The sequence below is a fragment of the Aulostomus chinensis genome, chromosome 16 (genome assembly GCF_037954235.1).
Source record: "Aulostomus chinensis isolate RoL2024-O1b breed Wild chromosome 16, RoL_Achi_v1.0, whole genome shotgun sequence".
NCBI classification, from domain to species: Eukaryota; Metazoa; Chordata; class Actinopteri; order Syngnathiformes; family Aulostomidae; genus Aulostomus; species Aulostomus chinensis.
In genome coordinates this window covers 1,770,273-1,785,954 of record NC_141335.1, presented here as the reverse complement: position 1 = coordinate 1,785,954, position 15,682 = coordinate 1,770,273, and the positions used below count along the sequence as shown (strand labels likewise).

At 47.6% G+C, this 15,682-nt stretch overlaps 1 protein-coding gene across 3 annotated transcripts in view; it reads left to right on the top strand.

Moving 5' to 3' along the window:
- nrg3a (neuregulin 3a) overlaps positions 1 to 10,972 on the top strand; it is a 302,381-nt gene extending 291,409 nt beyond the window's left edge. For 2 of the 3 annotated variants that reach the window (XM_086180434.1, XM_086180436.1), the window contains 3 exons: positions 1,698 to 1,795; positions 4,331 to 4,495; positions 9,363 to 10,972. In XM_086180434.1, coding sequence (XP_086036560.1) covers positions 1,698 to 1,795; positions 4,331 to 4,495; positions 9,363 to 10,002 — 903 coding nt within the window. In that variant the 3' untranslated portion in view covers positions 10,003 to 10,972. The remainder of the gene's footprint in view (positions 1 to 1,697; positions 1,796 to 4,330; positions 4,496 to 9,362) is intronic. The other variant, XM_086180435.1, reaches the window with a different exon arrangement.
- The last annotated feature ends 4,710 nt before the right edge of the window (positions 10,973 to 15,682 follow it).

Genomic DNA, 15,682 nt, shown 5'->3' with positions numbered 1-15,682 from the left:
TGCGTTTGAAGGCTAAAACTCTTCCTGGTGTGTTGGTTGGAGGAGTTCACAGCAGAAGCGGCTGTGTAACTTGTCAACCGCGAGGAGGAGCGCAGAATCAAAGAGGCGCTTTGTTTCCTGACATGTTTGTCTCTGTGGAGGGAGAGGGCTACAGACATGGAGGGAGTTGAAAGGAAGAACCCGAGACCTCCAGAGTCTCACGCTGGTGCTGATTTAGCTGCTGTGTCACGAAAGAGGAAGAAAAGAGGAAAACAAGGAAGGATGAGATTCAAAGGCAGCAGAAGGTGAAAACATCTACAACTTAGACCATGAACCGTGACGTCAACGTCAGCAGCTTCTCACTCTGATCCAAAAATCTCCATCAGAGGCTCCACAAAGACGCTCCTGGATACGACACGTGTCTAAGGATCCGTCGAGATCTATTGCAATACTCAACTTTCTGTCCTCTTAACAAGATACTTCACCCAGACAGACCTTTTCTGTCTTCTGAATACTCACTAACGTGTCTTCAGCTCACAAAGATGGTCTCCCCTCCTGCATCTCTTCTTTGTGCCTCCATTAGCTTTGAGCTAAGTGGACGTGGTTGGCTCTTCCTGCGTTCTGGAGTCACTAAATGTCTGTTATTCGTGAGTATTTGAAAGGCAAAATAGGATTTTCTTTGGGTGAAGTATCACTGTAAGAATTCAACTTGATTCATCGTAGGCTTTCTCAGAGAGCACGACTCCAAAGAGCTTTGAGTGACAGTTGTCCTGGTCTTGCTGCCTGCTTTCATCCAGAGGTGATTTGGACGAGAGGTACAGAGAGGCGGGATAATTGCAGCATTGATTGTGAGGCAGATTCAAATGATGGTGCATGTGCAATGAAAGCTGTTTTTTTGAAGATCTTCGATAATTCAGGATTCAGGCGTCCTTGTTGATGTCCTTTTACTGGTTATAATGGACTTCCTAACAGCCAGAATGGTTCGCTGGTCAAAGCAACCGGCTGACGCATGACGGCTGCTGCACAGCTCCGGGAGGAACCACAGTCATCGACAGGGGTTGGACAGGAACGAACATCAAGATTTCACCAACTACCACCGAGTGTGTTCGCCGACGGCTGCTCTTCTTCTTTTAACTCACCGGACGAGGCGTACTACTGCCCTCCACAGGTTACTCACTGTTCTCCCTTTAAAGCTAAACCGAGAATAGCCGACAGATAAGCAGCAGCCTCAGAAACCTGGTCGGGTACAAAACGGTGCCAGATGTGTGAACACATCTCCTTCCTGTAGCTCGGTTGCGTCATTGTTCTGGCAGGTCTCGTCCTCCGTCACTCGTCATCGCTGCTAAGTACATCTGACGTTCAGTCAAAGCTGCTGATTGAATCAAGCCTCCAGCAGCCTCCCTCTGCTCCCCAGCCAGGACAGCCGAGTCCTCCTTGAAGAGGTTGGGAGGCTTGATTCCATTCAGACTCCACCAGTCACCTGTCAGCATCACGGCGCTTCCTGCCTGGAGCTCTCAGTGTGGGAGAAAGCTGAGGGAGGTTAACGTCAGACACCGGGAACCCTCAGCGCTGAGCCGGCTTGGGAAGGAACACCGAGGCTCCTTCTCAGTGGCAAACTTTACTTCCCGTGATGTGAACCTACATGACGATGAAGGATTCCTCACACGTTGAACTCGCAACTAAACTTCTCGCTCCTCTGCCCTTCTTCCTTGTTTCAGCAGTACAGCAAGCGCTCGTCTCGCCAGGCGAATGTTTGTGAGTCCAGCTTCACACACTGCAACATCGCCGCCAACAGAGGCTCCACCAAACACCTCAGGTAGGAGCTGAACACACCACACACACACACGCGCACACACACACAAGCACGGACACACATATACACATGGAAGCTGTTCAGAATCCACTGGAGCAGTCAGTTTGATCATGACACATTGATTTTATTATTATTATTATAAATAACATTGTAATTATTATTATTATTTATTTATTTAATGGGGCAAGACTTTGTTTTTTTGTTTCTTATTTACAACGATGGCATGGAAACTTGGGAGAAGAACTAAGAACAGCAATAAGAAGATATTTGAGGATGTCTTTCAGGACGCTCAAGATTGACTAAGTGCAAAAAAAAACGTGTAAAATAATCACCAGACAAATTAGGACATTATTAAAAACAGACACTATAATAACAAGAAATAAACAAAAAACCTGCAAAAAGCCAACAACAAGCAGAATGAGAAGGGTTCCTCACAGAACATTTTTGCCAGACACCTTTCCTTCAACCTGAAGCTGGTAGAACCCGGTGGAGACGAGGCCGGCGCGTCTCACTTCAGCAGGAGGAACCGGAGCCGGAACCCGTTTCCCCTCCAGGTGGAGCCGAACACCTGAGCTGCAGCGCTCGGCTCACGTCACCACAGGAAACGGTCACAATTCCAGCCGCTCCCGCGCCCCTCCCACAACCAGCGGGGACGCACTCAGGAGAGAAATTGAATTATCCACATTCCAGTGCAGCCAAAGCTAATTGCTGATTTATGAAGGAATGATAGTAACTCTAATTAAAGCTATAAACATGTTAATAAGCACATCTTTACCAGACATGAACACGGAGGAGATCGGACGGAGATAAAATAGGATGTGCAGCGATTTATGAGCCAACACAGATGTGTAAATCCCAGGCAGCCTCGCTGGGTCGCCCTCTCTCTCTCTCTCTCTCTCTCTCTCTCTCTCTCTCTCTCTCTCTCTCTGTCTCAGCGCCGGCCTAGCCTCGGCGAGTTCATCAGCAGCAACACACTCCAGCGCTCACACACACACACACACACACACACACACACACACACACACACACACACACACACCAGTGTCTACTTCTACAGACTAACGGTTGTCACGGTTGCCAAGGCGGAATTTGGGAACTGCACACCAGTGAACACTGCTGGCCGAGCCAGAGACTCCTGAAGCCGCTGCACCTCTGCCAACGTGGTCGTGTTTCCAGCTCCGTTTGTTTGTGTGTTCGTTTGTCCGTCTGTCGGCACAAACTACCTGGTGGATTTTCATGAAACTTGGTAGAGGTGTAAAGCACAAACCAGGAGGACAATGACACACCAGTGACGGTGCTGCTGGTGCTGCTGGTGCTGCTGGTGGCGATTCTACATCAGTGACATTGGAGATGCTCCTGGAATTTTCCCTGGAACGTCTTCGTTCCAGAAGCAGCCCGTTATCGACATTATTCATATTATTTTTATTCTTCTGGGCCTCTTCTTGGTCACGCAGGGCCGTTCACCTGCTGGACGTGTCTGTGGAACCTGCTCGGTAGGTGTAAATGCTTCTTTGTCCTGCAGGAGCACGAGAACGAACCTCCTTCCGTGAGCTGAGCGACGCCAGCGGAGCAGGCGGGTGAACGTGTTCACGAGGCATCCAGGCAGCAGCTGAGGGGCTTTTAGCAGAAGATCCAGAAACACAATCCAACAACTTTACTTTAACCCTCTTGCCAACGTCCTGCCAGCCTTCACAAGATGAATTCATCCGTTGCTCTAACCACAAATGGCGTTTATCACGCTTGATTTAACCGCGTTCGTCCGACTTGGACTCTAATTGTCTGGAAAGCAGACAGTACTGGGACACCACGATGGCAGGAGCCAGGCCAAGGTGAATCCAGTGTTTTGGATCTGTCCAGTGCAACAGGCTTCATATCAAACTCTGCAAACATGATCAAGTGCTTGCCAGAACGTAACGCTGCTGGTTGTCATGGTTAAGAAGCCGCTTATAGAAGCAAATCTGAAGGAGGACTCACAGCCAGAACACCGTCAATGGTGTTTTGGGCAAAAATGAAACTTTAAATCAAACCAGGATTGATTGTTGTCCCGCCGCATTAAAGAGGTCTTGTTGACACTTTAGTGACTTCAACAAGTTCTCCATTCGTAGAGGAGGCGCGTTACCAGCAGCACTCTGAGTCAGCGGTTTGCGTGGCTTTATTTAGACACTCTGATTACATTTCTGCTCTTTACGACAAAATGCAACAAAGTGGCCTGAGTGTGTCCTGGGAAGCCAAACTCACGTATTCCTGAGGGCGGATACTTGGTGCTGAGAACGGAACTTCAAGGCTCGCCAGCCTTCAGCTGGATATCCTGGGATATCTGGTCCTCAGTATTTTGAGGAGGACTTGAACACCTTCAAGTGGAACCGACCTGGACTAACAGTTTTAGCTGAAGTGAGACACTTTTGAAACGTTTCCAGACTGGCGCCAGAGGCAACATACGACAAGTTGCATCCATTCAAAGATTCATTTAATTAATTACCGTATTAAACGTCTGTATTTGTTCTGATCATGTTTTTTTTTCATGTCGGTGTTTCACAGCCCAGATCAGAGAGCTCGTGCAGCCCATTGGACAGCCCCTCGCAGGACTCCGCCCATTCCCAGAGGAAGACTAAATGCGATTGGAGGATCCAAGTATTCAGGGCCGGCTTATCATCACCTTCAGGAAGTGGACTCGTTTGAGAAGGACGCCGACGTCCAGCAAGGGTGAGGAGTTTTCAGTGCCATCAGGCAGCACGCGACACATTCCTGCCTGAGGAGTCAAAGGTTAACGGACAGAAAAAAACAGCTTTTCACGCTCGCTTGAGGTTGTTTTTAATTTATTGTTCAAAATGGCGGTGGAGTCCCATTTGTTGAAGAAGCACAGACGCTGGATCATGAAACACAAATACAAGTGACAACATCAAATAATTGTACAGCAAATCATTCAACAAGCGAAGCAGCTTGTTTAGCTTTCCTGCACCTCCGCTGTTTTATAGATTTGAAGTGAATCCCTGAATCCTAATTGAACGGCCTCTCTATCTCGTCCTGTTTCTGCTTGGCTTCTTTATTCTGTGTATCCCTCCGAGTGCTGAGTCACTTTCAGTTAAAAATACAGGACAAAGCTCAGGATTTCATTTCAAGGGTGGATATTTCAAAGCTAATTCCCCAATTCTTTTTTCTTCAAAGGGAAAAAAAACTCTGCTTTTCTTTTTTGAACTTCTGCCATTCTTTTGTTTTCCAATCTGCTGAGCAAAGATAAAAAAAAACAAGGTCACGTTCTGTTGTGGTCTGCTGTGCAGTCGCATCAGTTCAAAGCAAACGCTCTTCACATGGTGCTTTTAAGGACGCCGTCCAGATTCCTCAGTGCCCCCCCCCACCACCACCAGCCCCCCAACATCCTGCCAAGCCTGTGCTGGATTCTGATTCTCAACTTAATAGTGTGAGAGCTTTGCAGGCAGGCGGGCAATGAAGTCCTGACAAAAGAGTGTGACACAGTCGTGTGGCACTTCTCTGGGGGGGGGGGGACTCTTTGACCCGTTTTAGTGGGTGATGAGACAGTGCTTTGACCCGGACCAGCGAGCCTCACTTTCAGCAGCAAGACCCAGCAGCCCCAGCTCAGGATCAAGCACCACATGACCCACATCCATACTGATAGGAGGATGAGGACCCTCACACTGTGTGTGTGTGTGTGTGTGTGTGTGTGTGTGTGTGTGTGTGTGTGAGTGTGTGTGTGAGTGTGTGTGTGCGCGTGTGTGTGTGCGTGTGTGTGTGTGTGTGCGCGCGTGTGTGCGTGTGTGTGTGCTGATCGTATCAGGCAGGAGACACACGCAGGACCCTGAGTCCCTGCTGGACATCCAGCCTTGGTGCTCCATCATCCTCCTAATGGGAGCACCGAGGGACACTTGAGCCTCTTCTTTGCAGAAGTGGGCTCCCCATCGGCCCCGGGGCCATGTAAGAGCTCCTGTGGACAGATCAGGTGTCCTCTGCTCAGCCCAAGTGTCCTCCAGCCCGTCCTCAAGTGACCATCTGATCAGTGGAAGTGGTCAGACGAGCACCGGCCGGCACTCAGGTTTCCAAACGGCCCCAAAAATAACCCAGCGCTCCCGCGAGGTTCAGTTTGATCTGACCGGTGTGAACACATGGATAAAAATAAATCTTAAAAATTTAAAAATCTACTGTTTGTTTTTCATATATAGGGTTATTAATTATTTTATAATTATTATAATTATAGTCATTATGTTCCAGCACATTTCATCTCCTGTTTGCTTTGATTACCTGCACACAACACTGAGCTGTGGTAAACCAGAAGCTTTACAAAACCACTGAAACGTGGTTATTCAACTACTAGATTTAGTAACATGCAGTAACAGGAAACTTCAATCATGTACTATTGAATAGAAACTGTAGTAATCCTCCACCGCTGGTGCTGGTGCAGCCCCCCGTGGAGAGACACATCATCCCTCCGCCGCCTGCGTCTTCTGGAGCCTCTTCTTCGCTTGTTTGAGTCATAAACATGCAGTATTCTGTAACAAGGGGCTCAACAGCGCCCTCTACTGCATGAGAGTGAAAACATGGATGGCTGAATAAGCTTGTCAGCGGTGGGGAACCGTTGTCTCTCGGGCACTGAGTAAAATTTGCTCTCAGCAGGAAGCTCTAGTGTCATCTAAGAGACTTCGAGAGCAAGATAACCTGGTTGGTGAATGTAGGAGTGACCAGTGGCGTCACTCCCAGGACCAACCATCGGCCCGGCTGCCAGCCGTTCTACCCTCACACACCTGACTGGACTTGCAGGTGACTGCAGGCTGTGGCCAGTTGTTCAGTTATGATGAATATGTGAATACAAATAAACGACGTTATCATCAGCGTACTGCCTGATCTACGGCGTACGCTGATGAACATGAGCCCTCCAGCTCTTAACGTCGCTGTGGTTATCGCTCTCTCACTCACATCCAGTCGTTGTGACCCCGCCCACCTACACCTTCGCTGTCAGTCCCGCCTCATTCACTCTCTCATCTCCACCCTCACCGAACAGCAGATGGACAGAAAGACCACATGCCCTCGCCACGGTGGGCTAGTGTTGGTTTCCATGGAGATATTCGGCCGCCACTGCCGAGAGACAGATGGAGACGTGCAGAGACAGAAATAGAGAGCGGAACAGTTTGAATCTACTCTGACACAGATGGAGAGCTTTACAAATATAGTAGGAAGAGAAAAGAAACAGCGGCAGGGAAGTAAAAGGATGTGATCGAGGTGTGTGGAGATAGCATGTGACAGATAGAAAAGGCTGTAAAGAAAGGTTGCCTGTTCTACTCCGGTCCTGTGAGAGAACTCGGCTGTTAGCTCAACAAAATGGCTGACAGGGAGACATGACGCCTGGTGTTGTTAATTCAAGATAGAGCCGTCTGCAAAATGGCTGATGGAGAGACTTTGATTTTTTTGTCCACTGCTGGTCATATTTTTGAAGTTCCTCCCGCAGAGTTACATTTAGCAGCCGTGTACACACACACGTGTGGAAATGAACATGATGGGAACATAGTACAAATACTTGATATCTGACAAAGTTTTACTTTATGTCTCAGCATTAAAGTATAAACATACATGTATTTTACTTTCAAGTACTCACAAATATGTTTCTCGAGCTCATAGAGATGCTTTCCTTCCTACATCACTTCTTAGTGACTCCAGAATGCAGAAAGAGCCAGCCACAAGCACTTAGCTTGATGCTAATGGAGGCGAATGGCTAACAACAGCTACACTGATAAAGATGGCGTGGATTATAGTGGACGGTGACCTTGAGAGTTTGTAAACAGATGTTTTTGAACAGTTTTGCTGTTTTTAGCGGTTGGTTGCCAGTAGCTTAGCGCTAGATGTACATGTCTGGCTCTCTCTGCATTCTGAGGTCACTAAGAAGAAGTGCAGGAGGGAGTAAGCGTCTTCGCAGGCTCATGACTCCTATTTGTGAGTACTTGCAAGGCATGAAAACACTTGGATGAAGTATGACTTAAGATATTCCGAGTTTTTCCACTGGTTCAGAGACGGGTGGAGACACGGTGAAGTTAATGGAGTGAAGAATGTGATGTCAAGGAGGAGTGGTACCATCAACTTCTTACTATTTACTTCATAGAGGCGGTAGTAGCTTAATTTCACTTGAGTACTTGTACTTAAGTAATGAATGTGTGTACTTTTGAAGGTCACTACATTTCGCTGAAAGCACTGGAGGTGTATTAAGATCTTATCTGCAGGGAGGCGGAGTAATAAACGTAACTGTACATGTAATGAGCTTCTGGTCAGCCCCCCCCAGCCTCACCCGCTCTGTGTGTAATCCCCCTCCAGCTGCTCCCTCCTCACTCCAGGGTCTAGATTTGAACCCGGCTTCATAGATTTTCCCAATCTGATTGTGTTTCAACACATCAAAAGAGAGATTTGTCTGTGAATGTTATCTTGGGAATTAGGACTCTCGCATCATCCTCTCTTATCGCTCACAGGATCCTCTCTGTGGACCCGCCAAATCTCCACTTTTCCATGAGGTTTTCATGTCTCGGAAAAAAATATATATACTGGGGTGATAAAATGAGGATGTGATTTCTTTTGAGGCTGAAAAACACCTTCTCCACCCACTACTGTTTTAGTTCGTCTTGATGGAAAGAAGAAGTGCATGTGTGACGAGGATTTTACAAGTGAGAGAAGAGAGAAATTGTGTTTTGACAAGGCGGAGAAGGCTCGGCGTTCCGGAGGATTAGGAAGTGTATTTCAAAGATAATGAGGCGGCGCTGCATTGAGATGCTGACGGCACTGAAGGGCCGAGTCGGTCCGGGCTGAGGTCAAGACCCAGACGCAGAACGAAGGCTTGCATACTTGGGCAGTTGCACAGTTGGTCGTGTCACCTTGTCCCACGTTTCCACCTTCAGCAGCCTGTTAGTGTGCCGCCGCCAACCCCCCACCCCCCCCCACCCCCAGCACGGGTTGGAGTTTATCCTCCGTGGGAAAACCCACTGTTCCATGAGGAAAACGCTGCGAGAGGATGGACTCATCGACTGCTTCAGCAGAAGAGAAATGAACCAGAAGTGTGAAGTCAAACCATCAGAGCTCGCTGGCATGCCGCTCCAACAGGCTGATGTCAACTTTGATGTCCTTGACCTACAAATATGGATTTGAACAGATTTTAGTTTGGAAATGATCATTTGTAGAAACGAACAATTAGCTCGACAAATCAGCAGATTCCCTCCTCGTGCTCAGCTGAACCCTGAAACTTTATCTTCAACATGCTTGTACTCATTAAATCAGCGTTAAAAAAGGTGAACTTTGTTTTACCTCTTTACTTATATAAGGGAGAATTTTGCTCTGTGTGTGTGTGTGTGTGTGTGTGTGTGTGTGTGTGTGTGTGTGTGTGTGTGTGTGTGTGTGTGTGTGTGGACTTGGATATAAAGAGATGAAAGAAAGATGTCAGACTCCTTGGTTAGCTGAGATGGTAAAGGGCGGAGAGCCGTGTGCTCTGTCGGGGTTTCAGCACCAGTGTTTGAAACCAAAATCACTCGTTTCGTCTCCCGCTAACGAACCTCCTCTGTCCCCATCTTGTTTCCCTTCCTCCCAGAGCCAAGAGAGAAGAGAACCAATGCGACGACCCCAGACGGGATTCCTTCCTACACATGCAGACCGCCGTTCCTTTGAAGACGCCGCCATCACCATGGCGCGGCCAGGTGGAGGTTCGTTCAGGCTTGTGTGCTCCGTCCGAGGCCAGCGATGCTAATCCCGCCACTCGCAGCCTGCGCAGGCCGGGCCGCCGCCACAGCCACTCTCCTCCCCTTCCATTCCGCTCCTGTTCCATTCCCATCATTCCCTCCGTCCAGTGTCACCATGACAACGAGGTTTCTTGTATGCAAACCGCTGTCACTCCAGCAACCACAGTGATGTCAAACCATGGTGCCGTGCCCTGCAGAGAGAACAGGAGCGGCGTCGCAGGTGTGGCATCCTCTTCCTGCCTGTCTGCTGTTGGCCAGCAGCAGGATCAGGTAGCGCTGCTGCTGGAGGAGGCGCAGGAGCAGCTCAGGGCATTGGCTCACAGGAAGCAGGAAGAAACCGGCAGCGGCTTGGCGGCGGTGACCAGAGAAACTGTTTGTTTCCTGAACCTTAACGGCGGAGGATCCGGGGCACTGATCTGTAACGGACCCACCCAGACCCAGTTACTCAGCCCCAGCCAATCACACAGAGACCTGGGCCCCAGCAGCCAATGAGAGGACGCGATTTCACTTCGACTGTGTTCAACAGATTTTTGGTGTTTTGCATCTGTGGGACACAAATCAAACGCAGAGTTTGGAAAAAAGTGTAACATTACAGGACTTGATACATTGTGCTGGTGACACGAAGAACTTTACAAAAGCAGGACGTTACAAACGCAGAACATTACAAACGCAGAACATTACAAACACTTCCTGAGTGGCCGCCTTGACATCGCCTGACAGAACGGAAAAAAGAGAAAAAATACTTACATGCATTTATTTACAAGAGACACACTTCTCCTTAGACAAAAAGATACCAAATAGTCTGTCAAATCCATGGTGTTTTTAATTGTAAAAAGAATATATATAAATATATATATATAAATATATATGGATATAAATATATGGAATTCAAAAAGTGACCAAGTTGAAGAACAGAGGAATGATGTAACTATTTTTCTTTTAGTTTTCTTCTCCCTGTTTTGTATTAACTCTGTCACCTTTCAGTTCAGGCTAACAAAAGAACTTCATTCAAGCTTCTTCTGAGCGCCGCTGCTGCCGCCGCAACGCCGGCGCCGGCCGGGGAATATTTCCAAACAAGATTTCCTCCCTCTTGCTTCTTGAAAATGTGTCTAGCCAGCCAAGAATTACCGTCCAGCAGTGAACGCCACTGCCGCCGCGAGGATTCACCACGTAAAAGAGAAACTCCTGCGTATGTGTGTGTGTTTGTGTGTGTGTGTGTGTGTGTGTGTGAGGAGACACCATCTCCCCAGTTTGCTGTGTTCCAACCATTTTGTTCACCTTCATGAGCACAGAGACTCACTTCTTTCTGGGACGGCTGGACGAGGGGACAGAAGGACGGACGGCCACGAGGAATCACAGGAACTGATCTGATATTTTTTATTTTATGTTTTGCATTTTTTGTCATAAATGAACAACGCTGCTTTCTGGGGCTGACGGGGGGGGGCATACAGTTTGGGTGTTGAAAAACAAGAAATAAATGTCTCTATGTTGTATCCTATGAATGGGAAGCTTTGGAGTCTGTATGCCCTCAGTTGTGGTTCCTTCTCTGGTAGTTCATCAAACCGGCTTGCGGAAGGTTGACGGGTGCGCGTTTGTCATCCACAGCAACCCCTCTACCCCCCGCTGAGGTCTGAGCGTCAGAGGAGATGAAGACTACAGGAGGGAAACACCTGATTGACCTGGAATTCTTCACGTATGGTTAGAGATGATGGTTCATGGTCATTTTATCCTTATTCACCAAAAACAGCTTCAGACAACTTTTACAATTGGAGAACGGAGTTTTATTTGCACAGAGTTATGGTTTGGTCATGTTTGGGGCAGAAACTCTGGGCAAAGGGTTAAAGGGTTCATCGTGGTTGGTTGATGTCCTCTGGTGTCCAGCGGTGATGTCACCGCCAGGTTGCAGAGGCGTAATCAGAACATCTGAGATGGTTGACAGGTATTTGCAATGGGATCTACCTGGATCGTCACCAGCGCAGGTCAAGTTCAGCATCAACAAGTGAACTTAGATATGGAACCAGTGGTTCCACCTGATGATGCACGCAGGTCCCAAAGTTCTGTGGAAAGTTCTCTTCAGTCCAACCTTGTTCACAGTTCCTTCCAGCCTGGTCACGCCAGTGACGTCATCTCACCTGGTCCTCAGGAGCGTTAGTCCTCTGAACAACAAACTGTTTTGAGACGGTGACGCGTCCACGCTCTCTTTTCTCTGATCAACACTTCTCAGTTGAGCAAGGTCGTATTCAAGGATCCAGCACTCAGAGCAGGTGCACAATAGCTGACAAATCCCACGCTTCCAGCCTGTACCTGAGAAATCCTCCCCCCAGCCTCGACTCGTCACATCTCCAGTACGCCGCGCTCACCTCTGCCTTCCCTTTAGAAACGCCAGAGAGGCGAAGCCACGTCTCAGCCAGCACACGCACAAACAGCTTCTCTGTCACTGCTTTTTATCTGACGCCTCTGTTTGCCATGAAAACGGCGCTTTTCCAAATCAAATGTTGAACCTTACGGTTGTTTGGTGTCCGTGAAATAACTGGGTTGACGTGTTCTGGGTGCCGCCAAGAAAAAAAAAAAATCCTGATTATTTTTTGTTTTGAAGCTTAAAATGGAATTTCTGAGAGAAAAGAAACGTCTGCAAACGTGGTCTGGAATTGTTTTCGTATCTGCAAGTGGAATCAAGCCACTTTGTGTTTTCACAGCGTTTACGAAACATCATTGGAGAAAAGTGAGATTGAAGTGTCACAGGGTGACAGCACAAGTCCCCGCCTCACGCCAACAGGCCCTCCGTTTATAATTGCCAGACTCAAAGAGTTATTATTGCACCTTCAGAAAACTGCAATTACTTCATATATGGAGGTACTTCAGCACAATGTACATCTGACAATTCTATAGCAGACGGGAGGAAAAACTCAATCGAAGGCAGGCGTCGGTGCGCGCCTCTCCCAGCGTCTTTAAATGGTTTTACATGTGCCAGTAATTGAAGTGCGCTCGCTGCATAACTTGACATCCTGCTGCTTGAACAGATCCGGCCGAGGCACTTCTCTCTTCATTAGTCACACACTCACAGGCCATGTGCGCCTTCATCTTGAAATTTGCATTTATATTTCTCGACTTGTGTGCATATGGATCAGTGTTTAGACTGCAGCGTGTAGGTTACTGTATTTGCAATTAGCCAGAGCTTATTTTGATCCCTAACACTGAGAGATAATTGACTTTTTATGTATAATCAGTGTGGTTTCCTGGGATTGGAACAAACCACATTTAAAGCCGTTTCGTGTGTTGCATCTACAGACTTTATTTATTCACGTGTCCCAGTATTTTACAGTCCTTCTTTCATCTGCGTCTTCATCCTTAAATGTGCCAGTTGAAGAAACTCAGGGTTTGGGACTAATTTGTCTCGGCTACGTGTTCCTCCACTAACTGGCTAACGTCGGTCATTCCCTCCGGGGTTCATCGCCGTCATTCACAGAGATCAGGACGGTCGTGATGAAGCAGCCCAGCAGCTCCGGCTCCAGAAGTGCTTTTCCCGTTCTGTTCCTCCTGGAAGGTGTTTGGGACCTGTAGCGAGGGAGGACTTTCAGTCCTCGTCTGGTTAGGCTGATACAACAACTCCGGCTCCATGACATAGTTCAGTGTTGGAATGAACTTGGTTTGTGGGTTGTGAACAATCACAACACGCACAACTGTAAAAGGTGATCATCTGTCATCCTGCAGCAGGAAGGCTCCTTCTGTCACTTCTCATCTGTTCAGCGTCCTTGAGAGAAGATCCTGCATTCAGAGGAAATGTGATGAAATTCTGATGAAGATAAAGTGAAAACAAGAAGCCTTCCTGTAGCTCTGTGTGTGTGTGTGTGTGTGTGTGTGTGTGTGTGTGTGTGTGTGTGTCTTTGTGTGTGGGTGGGTGTGTTTGGCATGCACTAGTCTGACCTCTCACCGCCTGCACTCACATTCCCTCTCCTCCCCAAACTGAAGCGCAGATTTATTTAGTTTAGCTGCTTCAGCACGAGTCAGTCAGATCACAAAAACTTTGTGTGTGTGTGTGAGAGAGAGAGAGAGAGAGAGAGAGAGAGAGAGAGTGACTGATGGCTGGGGGTAGAGGTTAGACCATCAGGCCAGAGAGATAAGAGCTACAGCTCCAAAAGCGCCGGACTGCCAAGCCGAGTGACTTCATCACGAGAGCTGCACGCCAACTCCGAGTCACTGCATCCACACACACTGAGAGCACATTTTGTGTGTGTGTGTGTATATAATATCTGTACTCTAACATCTTTTTTTTTTTTTTCCAGTTGCTGCTGTCCTCACATCAAACCAGCAGCTCGGAAGGTTACACATCTAGATAGCAATGAATAAAAGCAACGAGGCTTCAGCTCCAAAGGTGGTTTGAGCTGGATTAAGTTGGAGGTTGGAGGCGGCGAGCAGAAAGTACAGCTGCAGTCAAAGAAGCTGAGGTGTGTGTGTGTGTGTGTGTGTGTGTGTGTGTGGGGGGGGGGGGGTTACTGAATATGGTTACTGAATATCTGTAAACTGTTTTCCGAACCATCTGCATTTGATGCACATTTTCTGACTAAAACTGGACTTTGATGATGTAAACACGTCAGTCTGTAATCCTACTAACCTACCAACTCATCTTACTAACGGGTCCTACTAATCTGTCCTACTAACTCATCTTACTAACGGGTCCTACTAATCTGTCCTACTAACTCATCCTACTAACTGGTCCTACTAACCTGTCCTACCAACTCATCTTACTAACGGGTCCTACTAATCTGTCCTACTAACTCATTTTACTAACGGGTCCTACTAATCTGTCCTACTAACTCATCCTACTAACCAGTCCTACTAACTCATCCTACTAACTGGTCCTACTAACTCATCCTACTAACTCATCCTGTCCTACTGGGACGAACATCCCTGGAAGTGCAGTAAAGAAAAAACAAAACAAGACCCAGCATGTTAGGTCCTTATAATTCCACAGATAACGGAGAAATGGAGGTCGTCAAATGACTCTGAAGTATCTCAGCCTTCATGGGTTCAACAGAAAGTCCCCAAAATTCAAACGCAGACTAAATCTTTTTGCCAATTTTAGTTGTGAATCAACAGAAAAGCTCTTGACGGTTGCAAGTCATCACGGTGGAGGAAACATCGAAACATTTCAGGAGAAAAAATTGTGCAAGATTTGCAGAGTCATTCAGGACGGACAATTCTCAATTTTCTGTTAATTTGCAGAGAAGGTTTGCAGGAGTCAGGTTGAGCCAGGAGCGAATCCTTTTTTGCATCAGCGGAGCTTCTAATCTTCACAGGAGCAGGAGCCATAATGAGCGGTTGCAGGGCAGATAGAAGACGCATGCACAGTGTGTGTGTGTGTGTGTGTGTGTGTGTGTGTGTGTGTGTGTGTGTGCGTGCGTGCGTGCGTGGGCGTAATTATGACATTCCAGACTGTGGCGACGGTTAACGTGTGTCAAGTGGGTCACTTGCTTTCGATTCCCTTTCAACCTTTCAAGTGAATCACAGTGTAAAGTTGCTTCATCGTGTCATTTCTTTTATTTCTTTAAACCTAAAGGAGTTTCAACAAGTGGGACTTGATTCAAATACCTCCTGGCTAACATCCGGCTGGTGGACTTGTGACTCAGGTCCTCTGAGTGTGGAGCCGCACCGTCACAAATGCTAGCATGTAGTTCTGCTCAGCAGCTGCAACCTGAGCTGCTTCATGTGGTAAAATACAGGATGCTAACACTTCAAATCTGGTGAAGTGACGCTTCAGTCAAAGTATGCTTTGCCTTCCAAGGACTGGCTAATAGGAGCCTTGAGCTGCCGAAGTCATTGTTCCCTCCTGCATCAGTTCTTTGTGACTCCAGGATGCAGAAAGCTACGTCTGTTTAGGTTGAAGCTGATGGCCAACAACAGCTTCAGCGATCATTCGTGGTGGTGCTTCACTGAAGCGTTCCAGTTAGCTTTTATCTCCAGTCAGAGTTTTTGTGGATCACTGCTCCTCCGTCTGGATGAGGATGATTGTGACTTTGTAAACAGATGTTCAGTTTCGTTGTTGTTACCCGTCAGTCACCGTTAGCTTCAGGCTACATATACGTGGCTGGCTCTTCCTGCATCTGAAGCCACTAAACCATAATTCCAGAAGGGAAAAAAAGAACGAGTGTGTGTGAGTGCGCTCATTAAAATA